This window comes from Passer montanus, unplaced genomic scaffold (genome assembly GCF_014805655.1).
Source record: "Passer montanus isolate IOZ18808 unplaced genomic scaffold, ASM1480565v1 scaffold93, whole genome shotgun sequence".
In the NCBI taxonomy this organism is placed as follows: Eukaryota; Metazoa; Chordata; class Aves; order Passeriformes; family Passeridae; genus Passer; species Passer montanus.
Genome location: NW_024374701.1, coordinates 1178827 through 1190460, shown reverse-complemented (window position 1 = coordinate 1190460; position 11634 = coordinate 1178827). Strand labels below are relative to the sequence as shown.

General features: G+C 56.2%; 1 protein-coding gene across 6 annotated transcripts; it reads left to right on the top strand.

Annotated features, from left to right (window-relative positions):
• The first annotated feature begins 6 nt into the window (after positions 1–6).
• On the top strand, positions 7–11472 carry TBC1D22B (TBC1 domain family member 22B). 6 transcript variants are annotated; one of them, XM_039695888.1, is made up of 14 exons: positions 39–109; positions 2543–2605; positions 3667–3723; positions 4607–4926; positions 5664–5843; positions 6302–6372; positions 6772–6900; positions 7273–7338; positions 8177–8291; positions 8747–8853; positions 9215–9290; positions 9560–9687; positions 9913–10008; positions 10458–11472. In XM_039695888.1, exons 1-14 carry the CDS (start codon positions 54–56, stop codon positions 10584–10586), a joined length of 1593 nt encoding a protein of 530 aa, XP_039551822.1. In that variant the 5' UTR covers positions 39–53; the 3' UTR covers positions 10587–11472. The 6 variants fall into 6 exon arrangements, 4 of the variants coding, with proteins under 4 accessions (XP_039551823.1, XP_039551824.1, XP_039551822.1 ...); XM_039695889.1 differs by lacking the exon at positions 2543–2605 and having other exon boundaries at positions 7–109; XR_005626180.1 differs by lacking the exon at positions 10458–11472 and having other exon boundaries at positions 9582–9687.
• The last annotated feature ends 162 nt before the right edge of the window (positions 11473–11634 follow it).

Sequence of the window (11634 nt, the reverse complement as noted above, 5' to 3'; positions counted from 1 at the left end):
CCCGCTGCCCGCTCGCGGCCTGGCCGGCCCGCCGCGCCCGCCCCGCCTCCGCCATGGCGGCCGAGAGCGGCAGGCAGTTCTGGAAGCGGAGCGCCAAGCTGCCGGGCAGGTGAGCCCCGGGAGGGGGTGTGAGGGCCGCGCCCCCCGCGCTCCGCAGGGGGAAGGGGCTGGAGCCCAGACTAACCCTGTGCGGCTCGGGGGTGCGGGGGATCTGTCCCGGCTGAGGAGCCGGGGTTCCTGCCTGGAGCGGGGGGTGCCAGCGGCGCCCCGGGTGTGGGACGGGAATTGGCCGGTGGAAGGTTCAGTGTATGAGGGACAAGGGAAGGGACGGAACTGCTCCCTCACCGGCAGGGCAGGGCAGGCGCCGAGGGACCCCTGTGTGCCCCCGCGGGACCGGGCTGCTTGGAGGCCTCTTGGGGCAGGCTCAGACCAGGGCTGTGCCGCTCCCTCTCCACAGATTCTGAGGGAAACTCATCCTTCCCGAGTCCTTGGAGGCGTCGCCTTGGCTGGCAGCAGTGTCCCCGCTCACACGTTCCCCTGTCCTGGGTGGGTGTCGCTCCTGGCCCCCTGTGCTCCAGGGAAGGGCTGTGAGGGCTCCTCCTGTCCCTGCCCTGCCTCAGTTCCTCCGGCTGTGGTGCCCTGCTTCCCCTAGGGATGGCAGAAACAAGTGAAATGTGTGATTGACATGGTATTTAGGCAGAAAAGATGGTGCTGGTGAAGGAGGGGCTCCCTACAACGCCTTGGGAGCAGGGCTGATGTGGAAAGAGGGCATCAGGTCTCTGTGGAGGCTTCTCAAGAGCTTTTGCTGCCTCTGCTCCTCACTTCTGCTCTCATTTGCCTTATCTGAACCCTGCCCTTCGCCTCCCGGGGTATGGGTGCAGTCTGAAATGCTTAGTTGGTTTTAAATCCTGCTGGGCCAGTTAAATTTCTCTTTCTAAAGTGTTTTTCCCCATCTGCCCATCTCTGTGCAGCTCCTTCGGGCTGGCTGGACAATCCATGGCTGTGGTGAGCTGAGGGAGAGCGAGGGGCTCTCTGTTCCTCCTCTGCTGCCCCTGTGGGAGCAAAACCCTGGCCTTTCCCTGGGTTATTTCCCAGCTGCTCCTGCCTCTCACCCGGAGGTGTCAGCAGGGTCGTGGGCAGCACCTCTCTTCTCCTTTGGGTGATTTCTGAGCTTTGCCTTGGAAGCTGCAAGCGGGGGAACCGGTCTGGCCTGCCCCAGGCGCTCTGCAGGGCAAGGCTTTGGCAGCGCTCTCCCCTCTCCTGCCTGGCACATCTCCTGCCCCAGGAGCCTCTTGCCTCCTGGGTGCTGCTTTTTCCAGGGACAGCCACCAACAGCAGCCTGGCTGCGGGTGGAGGTGGGATGTCCTGCATCCATGGCCCCCAGACATCACCCTCCCTCTCTTTAGTCTGAGCTTTGAGAGCAGAGACCCTCCTGTGCAGATTCTTGGCTCTCTCCTTCCTTTCCCCTGACAATCTGGCAGAGGGAGGCTCTGTAGGGACTTGGATACTGTGTTAGCTTCCTTCTCCATGACACTCTGTGTGTTTGGTCATTTAGTTGTATTAGCTTTTATTTGCTAATAAAGTTTATTGGCTTTTGGTCCCTGTAGATTTAGGGTGGATTTTAGGTGGAAGTTAGAACTGCTAAGTGCTGCTTTGTTTTTCCAGTGCTGTCTTGTGGTTTTTTGCACTGGGAATTCTCTGCCTGGTAATTTTCTAGGGATGTGTTGGCTGAGTGCTCTGGCATGTTGTCCTCTGTGATGTGTTGTTTATTCCCTGCTCTTTAGAGAGATGGGCAGCCAGGGGTTATTTAAATGCTGTTTCAGAAGGGGAGAATCAGCCTGCTGAAGCAGATGTGCTGTGTGTCCAGAGGGGCAGTGGTGTTTCATGGCTGTGCTCTGCTGCAGTGTCAATAACCCACAGCCTGTGCTGGTCCTGCAGGTGTCACACAGGAGCACAGCCATTGTCCCTCACACCTCAGGTCACTGAACACCCAGGGAACAGGAAATGCCTGTCCAAAGAGTTTGACTGGGACAGAGCTGGGGACTCATCCAGCAGGCTGGGAGCACAGCTTAGACCAGCTTCAGGTTCTTCCTGGGGAGTGTCTGGCTGGTGAGACTTCCAAAAGAGCTGTGTGCAGGTGGGACCTCTGCCATGGTATCAAACACTGATTCACAACCCCAGGAAAGGGTTTCCTCCCCCAGCACTGGCTGCCACATCCCCTCCTCTCCCTAACACACATCCTTCCTTGGAATAGTGAAGGAAACCAAAGCAGTTTCCCTGTGGCAGCCTCGGGTCCCTGACAGGGAGGAGGAGCCCTGGCTGGACATGCTGGGACCCTGAGTTTGGTCCTGGCCATGGGGGAGGTTCTGCTGCCTCCTGTCCTGCAGGCAGCTGCCACAAGTCACTGGGCAGCAATGCTGATCTGGAGGGCTTGTTCTTCCTCCTCCTCATCATCTCTTTGCTATGTCAACCCGTGGAGGTGCCTCTGCTTAATTGCAGTCCTGACTTCCAGGTGCTCATTAGTCACCACCCTCTGTCCTAGGCTTAATCCTCGATGGATAAATTCCCTGAGGACTTCCAGCCTCGAGGGACAGCCACTGCAGTGGTGAGCCCACCCCTGCCTGGCTGCTCCCCCACGACCTCTCTGTGCTGTGGCTGTTCCCAGCCTCTTCCCTGGCTCTCTGCATCTCTGCCCTGCCAGCTGGACCTGTTGCTTTTGCATCCTCAGCTTGTTCCCAGCTGCACCAGGCTGCCATCCCTCTCCTCCATGGCTGGCCTGCTGGTTTTACTGCCGGCCACCATCTGCAGCTCCTAGAAACCAGGCCAGCTCTATTGACCCAAGAGAAGCTTGTTCCTTGTGTGCCAGCTCTGAAAGGGCCTTTGTCTGTGCCATGGCATTGCAGCACTTGTTTTCCAGAGGTTGTTTTCCAGGGTGGGTGGCTGTCAATAGTTCCTCCAATGCAGGTGATAGCTCAGGATCCCTGTCTCACCTCCAGAGTCTGTAAAAACAGTGATGAACTTTTTTTTTTTTAGTAGCTCCTCTCTGAGGTGATGCTCCCCTTGTAGGGCCTGGAGCCCTCAGGCTCCTTGTCCCAAGGAACCAGGGACCAAGATGTGGTGACTCATTTCAGGCCACATAGGAAGTCATTGATTAAAGCAGGATTTGGATCTGAGTCAAACCACGTCCTGTAGCAGGAATTCCTTCTCCGTGGCATTGGCAGTGATCCTGAGAGCCAGCATGGGCTTCAAACCCTCTGAACATCCATGGGGGAGTACAGTGTCACTGCCTGGAGTCCTTCCCTGTCCTGGGGAGGGTGAGTTCCCCAGACTGGAAAAGAGAACAAATGGCAGCGTGTGCAGCAGGTAGGCTGAGACACCTGGACGCGTGGAGTGAGCTGGTGGTGCAGATCTCAAATCCCAGCTCAGGCTGGACCAGGCCTAAGAGTTTAAACAAGGCTTCTCTTTGCTCCTGCAAAGAACAAATCTTCATCTGCATGTGGCACTTTGGATCTGAGGCTTGTAAGTTAGAAGGTTTTTGAAGCTGCTTTTGGGCTTTTTTATTCAGCTCCTGATACCAGGCAAGAAGCATGAGCCCAGTTGAGGCTGAGGTTATTTGCAGGACCTCTTTTTACAGCATCTTGTTCTTTTTCCTTTCCCTTCCTGCAGCATTCAGCCTGTGTATGGAGCACAGCATCCTCCGCTGGATTCCCGGCTCACCAAAAAGTGAGTGTGTGTCTGCTGCAGATGCAGCACAGGCCTGGCAGCTGTGCAGTAGGTGCAGGTCTCCAGCATCCCTGGCACTGTGATATTGCAACAGAGAAGGACAGCAGTGCAAGGGTGTGGTACTGCCTTGAGCTCTGCAAAATCTTGCAGGGAGAGCTTATCTGCTGGTGCCCTTTATGGCCAGAAATCCATACAGTAACACCCACATCAAAGGAAACAGATTTATTTTATTTTTTAGCAGTGTCTGATCCTTCTGCTCCTCTGGAGCTGGAGGAATTAAGGGAAAGGGAGGTAGAACTGCAGCAGTGTTCCCAGCAGGAAAAGGCAGAATTGCTGGTCTGAACTGCCTCTTGTCCCTGTCCTGTGCAGTGGTGAAAGTTCCCTGCTTCAGGTGCTGGACTTTGGCTCCTGTAGCTAAAGAGTAAATTCCTTCTGTGCCTGAGGACAGACCCAGGCTGGTCTGGCTGCTGGGAGCAGCTGCAGCTGTTCTGGGAGTGCCCATGGAAGGAGACCTGCTCTGGCTGCCCTCTGACATGCCTCTCTCCAGGTTGCAAGATCTTCTTTTGGGTGATAATCTACCTGTTTTGTGTAGGGTGGGGGACAGCTGGGGGAATTGTACCTGTCTCCTTTTTTTGTTTGTCCTTCTGAGGCAGGAAGGCTGGCACCTCTCCAGCTGTGTGCTGCCACTGTGGCCTCAGACTGCTGTCACAGCAGCCTGTGACAGCCACTCCTGACAGCAGGAGACTTAACATATTCCTTAGGTCTGGGAGGAGGAGCAGGGAGGCTGGACAGAGGGATTGGCTGATAGGAGCGAGGGCGTGGGGAAAGGAGCACACGAGCTGGAGCAGCAGCAGGGCTCTGATCCTGCTGCTCTGGCTCACAGCTTCATCAAGGACCGCTCCAAGGCCGCCGGGCTGCCCATGAAAAGCAAGAAGGCCTCCAGCTTCCACGAGTTTGCCCGCAGTACCAGCGACGCCTGGGACATCGGGGATGACGAAGACGAGGACTTCTCCTCCTCCTCCTCCTCGTCCTCTTTGCAAACTCTGAACTCTAAGGTGGCCAAGGCCACGGCAGCGCAGGTTCTGGAGAACCACAGCAAGCTGCGGGCCAAGCCCGAGCGCTGCCAGCCTGCCCTGGGGGACCTGCCCACCAACTGCAAGGTCATCAAGTCCAGCAGCGAGGCCCAGCTCTCCAGGACCTCTGGTAAGAGCCATCTCCAGGAGCAGCCTGCTGCTCCAGTGCTCTCTTGCCTGGCCACTGAACTCAGCTGCTCGTTGCTACTCCCAGTATGGGCAAGAGGCTTTTCTTCCTTTTGGTATCCTGTACTCCAAGGAGCCATTTTCAGAGGCCTGGCTTTAATGCTTGTCCTCAGCTGCTCAGTGTCTGCCCCAGAGTATTCCATGTTCTGGGTGCTAAGTTTTAAGATCTGTTAAGTTCTCACTGTCTGTTTCCACGGTGGTTTGATGTGCTGCTCTTAGCAAAGGCCTGGGTGAGGTGGTGTTGACACAGCTGGGGCAGGGAATTGGGCAGCAGCAGCTCCTGCTCACTGCCTTGCCTGCCTGTGCACTGAGAGTACCTCAGGATGGCACTGGCAGCCCATCAGCTCCTCTCTCTGCTCTGGAATCAGCTCCATTGCTGTTTGGATCTGGAGAGCAGAGCAGATCTGAACGTCAGTTCTGCCTTGTCTCCTGTGTCCTTCCCTGTGTGGAGGGAAGTCTGGTCCACTTGCAGGCTGGTGTTTGGATGGAGGAGCAAGGAAAGGAGGCAGAAATGGGGGGAAGTGGTGGAAGAGGCACCACAGATGCCTGTGAACTGCTGATCCATTGGAGTGGCCAGTGGTGCTGAGGGGCAGAAAGGTGGAATGTGCAGTGTCCTGCAGTGGCTGTGGCAGTGAGGTGGGAGCTCCATGCCCAGCTCAGTGCAGCCTCTGTCCTTGCCAGAGGAGGGCTGTGTGCGGAGCCCCCTGCAGAAGCAGCAGTCCCTGCCCCTCCGGCCTGTCATTCCCCTCGTGGCTCGCATCTCTGACCAAAACGCCTCCGGGGCTCCCCCTATGACCGTGCGGGAGAAAACGCGCCTGGAGAAGTTCCGGCAGCTCCTTTCCAGCCACAACACCGACCTGGGTGAGTGGGGCACAGTGAGGCTGGGCTGGGCAGAAGGGGCCTGCTGCCTGCAGGGTCTGCTTCGGGGTGGAAAAAACCACTGCCTGCAGTTGTGCCAGATGGGTGTGCGCAGGAATCGCCCTGTTGGCAGATGGTGATGTCCTCCTGCCCCTCCCTGTCTGTCCCTAATCATTCTCCGTCTTGCACATGATGGTTGGGATCACTGGGGGCTGTCTCTGCATGAGAAGGAGGTCCTGGCACATTGGTGATCCTGCAGCTCCCTGGAAGCTGGGCTGAAATCACCTCTGCTCTCCTTGCAGCAGACCCACATCCCCAGTCACTGCTCGTGTGGGAGCCTTCCTGGAGGCTCACTGTCTCCAGAGCCTGCAGGAGCAGACTGGCCTTTCCTCTCCTTCTAGGTGTAGTGGTGCCTGGACGTGCCTAGGATCTAATCCATTGCCACCACTGTCCGTTTGCAGATGAGCTGAGGAAGTGCAGCTGGCCTGGTGTGCCCAGAGAGGTCCGGCCTGTGACGTGGAGGCTGCTGTCAGTGAGTACTGGGAGCTGTGACCCTGGACTCTGGGAGCACTGTGCCACCCCAGGGACACTGCTCCCACACCTGCCTGTGTCCCATAGCCAGCTTTGCCTGTGTGTTCCCACTGCCCAGCTTCCAGGTGAGCTGTAGGGATTTTTGATCAGGGAGCTCCACTGCTGCATCCTCCTGGAGCTCAAAGCCCACCTGGTGTGGGGACTGCCTGGGTCACTCTCCTCTGGAGAACTGAACCTCATGAAGTTGGATTACTCCAAGCTCAGGGGCTTAGGAAGGCCAAACTCCATGAAAGCTCTTTCCCCAGCTCCTGAGCTGTGTGCCCGATGTTTGTGCACAGCTGGCAGGATTTTGGGCTGGTGAGAAGGAGGGTCTGCCCTGAGCTGAGCTCTCCCAACGCAGGGCTACCTCCCGGCCAACTCGGAGCGCCGCAAGCTGACCCTGCAGAGGAAGAGGGAGGAGTACTTCGGCTTCATCCAGCAGTACTACGACTCCCGCAACGAGGAGCACCACCAGGACACCTACAGACAGGTAGGAGCCCTGCTCCTGCCTCCTGCCTGGCCCAGAGCCCTCTCCTCCCTCCTGCTGCTGCTTGTCCCCATGCTGGAGTCCTGCCAGGACTTGCTCTGGCTGTACCAAGGAGGAGTCTTCTCTTTGGGGAAAGGCACTTGTTAGTTTAAGCTTTTCCTAAACTGATCTAATTTAGGAGAATTTCAGCTCTGAACTACCTGCCTGCACATGAGCAGAGCAGACTGTAGATGATTTTCTCAGTACAGCTGTCATCTGTACCTTGTCAGCTCTTGCCTGGGGGAACACTCATGGTGGATTCCCCTGTTAGCCTGTCACAAGTTACTGTGCCCCTGGAAAGCACAGCTGGTGTGTGTAACCCACCTTCTTTTCCAGATCCACATTGACATTCCAAGGACCAACCCACTCATTCCCCTCTTCCAGCAGCCACTTGTCCAGGAGGTAAGAGGGGTGAAGCTCCTGGCCTGCGCCTGCCATGGATGTGTGTGTGGAGTGAGGCCAGCACTGCTCCTGGGGAGTTAACTTTGTGGGGAAACTTCCCTGCCTGACACTCCTGATGCAAATACCTCCTGGAACTGTCTGGTCTTGTCCCACGTTTCTGAAAGATATCAAACCTGGAGCTCGGGGGTTATGAGGTGATCTCTTCTTTAGCAAGAAGTAGCCAAGAGCTGGATAAAAAAACTGAAGCTTTTGAGACAAATTGAAGGCATTTGAACTAGAACACAGGATAGTTCTATTTTGTTTCAAAACCTCTTTTATGGGAGAAACCTGGGCAGGGATGGGTTCAGGAGGTGGCCAGGAGGTATGGGCAGCTGTCCTCTCTGGAAACAAGCTCAGTGTGTGTGTCAGAGCATGGTGTCCAGGGCTTGGGAAGGTTGGTGGCTGTGAGGGAGGCTGCCCTGGTGGGAAGTATCCTGATCTGTGGTGCTTTCCTGGAAGTACTGTGCTGAACCTCATCTCCCCACCTGATGTTCAGCCAGGGAGGCTGCTCTGCCCTGTCCTGTGGATATTAAGCTGTCTGGGTCTTGAGAAGTTGGGTCTGCATTTCTTCAGGCAGAGGTTTTGATGAGGAGCCTGGGCTGTCTTGGCTGGCCTGCATGTGGCATCTGTGGATGACACAGAGCCTCTCCTAGGACTTCTATGCTTCTAACATTACCTTACTGCTACAGAAAAGCCTGGCAGTGCATGGTCTGCACTCCCTGAGCTTAGAATTATGCTTTTCTGCCTTCCCTTCGTGCTTGGCTAATGCAGGTACCTGCTTTCCCTGGTTCTTCTCTAGATTTTTGAGAGGATCCTGTTTATCTGGGCCATCCGCCACCCAGCCAGCGGCTATGTGCAGGGCATCAACGACCTGGTCACCCCCTTCTTTGTTGTGTTCCTCTCTGAGCACGTTGGTAAGTGACACTTGCTGCTCTAAGCACTCCTGACTCTGGGGTTTGAAGTGCTGTGAAATGCTGGCATGAGGAGAACTTGCTCTGCTGGAGAAGGGGATGATGTGCTCTTCCTCCAGAGTGCCTGGGCCTGGCTGGAGTTGTGTTTTGACCTCTTGCTCTATCTCTGCTCCCTGGTTGCTTTGCCAGGATTTCTGAGCCTCTGAAACTGGAAATGGGCCAGCTTAGCCCTGTTATTTATCTGATTTAGTGTTGTGACAGCAGCCTGGTGGGTGCTCTCTTGCCAAGGAGAAAAGGGAGGAACTGCTGGGTCAATCAGGCCAGGAGGGCCAGACTTGTGTCTCCTGACTTTGAGTGTTGCAGAGCCTCCTGAAGCTTTGGCCTGGTAAAGCCCTGGGATTGTCCCATATCCCTGGTGTCCCCCATCTCCCTGATGCTCTTCCCTCTCTGTTTTGCAGAGGAGGATGTGGAAAACTTTGATGTGACAAACCTGTCCCAGGACGTTTTACGGAGCATCGAAGCCGACAGCTTTTGGTGCATGAGCAAGCTGCTGGATGGGATCCAGGTGAGCTCTGGGGCCACAGCAGCTCCTTTGCCCTCGCTGGGGTGGCAGCGTGGCTGTCTCCTCTCCCTGGCTGGGGGAGTATTCTGCATGCTCCAGTATTGAGGGAGGTTTTGCTACTTCAGTGACTTCAGTTTCTTCACTGAATCCTGTAATCAGTGAAATCCTGGGGAGGTGGGTGCTGTGGCTGTCCACATGGCCCCATCCTGACCAGGGAGCTCACAGCAGGCACAGTCCTGGTGCTCAAGAGCCCTGTCTCCTTGGCTCATGATCATCTCACCCCAACTGTCCAGCTGCTGATCTGGGTTTGATCATTTCTAGCTGTTGTTCAAGCTGCTGTCTGACTCAGGGCCTGTTCCCACAGGACAATTACACCTTTGCACAGCCAGGGATCCAGAAGAAAGTGAAAGCCCTGGAGGAGCTGGTCAGCCGGATCGATGGTAGGTGACACGGAGTGGGGTCAGGATTGGCACAGCAGGGGGAGTCTGCTTTGGGACAGCTCTCAGGGCAGGGGTGGGCACTTCTTACCACACTCATGGAAGCAGAGCAGGGCAGGGTCAGCCAGAAACCCCCTGGTGACAGCAGAGAGGGAGGAGAGAAGGAATTTGGGAGAAAAAGATCTCAGCTGAAAGTGTGTGAAGCCACTGTGCTGCGAGCAGCGTGCAGGAGCTGCGAGCCCCAGGTGTGTAAGTGAAATGTGCTGTTTCAGAGCAGGTACATAATCACTTTAGGAAGTACGAGGTCGAGTACCTGCAGTTTGCCTTTCGCTGGATGAACAACCTGCTCATGAGGGAGCTGCCCCTGCGCTGCACCATCCGCCTCTGGGACACCTACCAGGTATGCAGCTCCACTGCCTCCCTCTTGCCTTGTCCCTGGCACCTGTGTCCCTGTCCCCACGGGGACAGAGGGCTCCTGGTACCAGCTGGGTGCTGAGGGAAACAAAGCAGAGTGGCCCCAGGATGTTTGCAGCCAGCTGGGTGATGGGTGGCCCAGTAGGACACCTGTGTCTGGGGGTTCTCCAGCTGAGCTGCAGGAGCTCACCCAGAGTTTTGCTGCCCACAGTCAGAGCCAGAAGGATTCTCCCATTTCCACCTGTACGTCTGTGCTGCCTTCTTGATCAAGTGGCGGAAGGAGATCCTGGATGAGGAAGACTTCCAAGTAAGACCCTGAGGTTGGGGGTGATCCCCTGGGGAAGGGAAGTAGAGGGGAGGGAAATGCTCTGGTTGGGAGCCCAGTGTGGATGTGGACAGCTGTCAGAGCTGGCTTCAAAATCACCTGGTTTGAGATTTGCCTGGAAGTAACTTGAGCCTTGGTGATAAGGACAGAGAATGGAGCTGTTGGAGGGTTCAAGCATCCCATTGCAGCTCTGATCAGTGTCCAGCTGTAACCCTGTAACAGCACCCTCATTCCAAGGGGCTTGGGGTGCTTCACTGGTTCAGATCTAGACCCAAGCACATGTTGATGTTGTCCCTGAGCCTTTCAGACCTGCAGGTGTGGTGAGCAGAAGTTACTGAGCGCTGCTGCCACTGCTCAGGCCAGCCCCAAGCCTGCACTGGATCTGTGCTCTGCCTTCAGCTTCTCAAACTGAGCATCTTCCCCTCTTCCAGGGCCTTTTGATGTTGCTACAAAACCTGCCCACGATACACTGGGGTAATGAAGAGATTGGGCTGCTGCTGGCTGAAGCCTACAGACTCAAGTACATGTTTGCAGATGCCCCGAACCATTACCGCCGATAGGTGCCCAGAGTGGCTCCTCCCCCTGCCCGCCCCTTGGCCTGGCCCGATCTGATCACTGTGGCATTTTTGTCATCCCGACTCCTCGGACACTCCAGCCAGCAGCTGCTCTTTGCTGTACAAAGCTCACCTGAACTCCTGTCTTAACTCTGAACGTGTGCCTGTCTGCCACTCCATGCGCCTGGATGTGCCATTTGACAACTCTCAGTATTTCACTCCGTGCTGGTGGCTCACGCCAGGAAGGGCTGAGAGAGAACATGGGGGAAGCTTTACAGATAAACTGAGCCAGAGACGAAGCCCTCCTGTCCTCTCCACTCCCTGTGCTGGGCTTGTCTGGCTGGGACCACTCCACTTCAGCTTTGCTGCCTCCCGTTGCCCTGCCCCATCTGCTCCCTCCTCTCTCCTGACACCGTTTGCGCCAAGTCCCAGATGAAAATGCCTTATCAGAGACCTGCCTGGCAGCAGAATCCTTCCCCACCAGGGTGGCAGGGCAAGAAGTTTCTCTCAGGGCCTACCTTCGCTCCGAGGGTCCAGAGACCCCCCAGGCACTTTGTGGGTTCACAGGAGAGTCCCTGGTGCCTGCCCTCCCTCATCTCCATCCTCTTCGCCTACCTCTCCCCCAGGGCAGCAGGGCAGGCACGACGGGGGCCACGACCACTCCATCCTCACACCCCTGGAATGACACATGCCAGCCTGGTGGAACTTTTGGTGACTGATGGGGGTGCTGGTAGGGGAGCAACATCTCTCAAAAACCTCCTGACAAGGTCCCGCTCCTCCGAGGCGTTCTGTGTATATTGTGTTCTTGTGTATATGGGTCAAAGATGTACAATATATGTCTTCTCTTTGTAGCAGATTTTATATTTATAACATGAACCCCTTGTTCTCCCCATCCTCTCCACGCCTGAGGAGGATGCCTGGCTGTGCTGCTGTAGGGTTTTGAACCCTCTGGAGGTTGGGGGGGTTGTTCCAGAGCTGCAGGTTTCCATCCTGACGTGTTCCTGCAGTGCTGGCTGTGCCCGAGGTGTGACAGAAACACATCTCAGGGGCTGGG

What these genes read in the sequence shown, in the direction of transcription:
- TBC1D22B (XM_039695888.1), top strand. Translation starts at nt 54, where the DNA reads ATGGCGGCCGAGAGCGGCAGGCAGTTCTGGAAGCGGAGCGCCAAGCTG. An exon ending in GAGGGACAGCCACTGCAGTG is followed by an intron (nt 2,606 to 3,666) that starts GTGAGCCCACCC and finishes CCCTTCCTGCAG; the next exon opens with CATTCAGCCTGTGTATGGAG. An exon ending in TGGATGAGGAAGACTTCCAA is followed by an intron (nt 10,009 to 10,457) that starts GTAAGACCCTGA and finishes CCCCTCTTCCAG; the next exon opens with GGCCTTTTGATGTTGCTACA.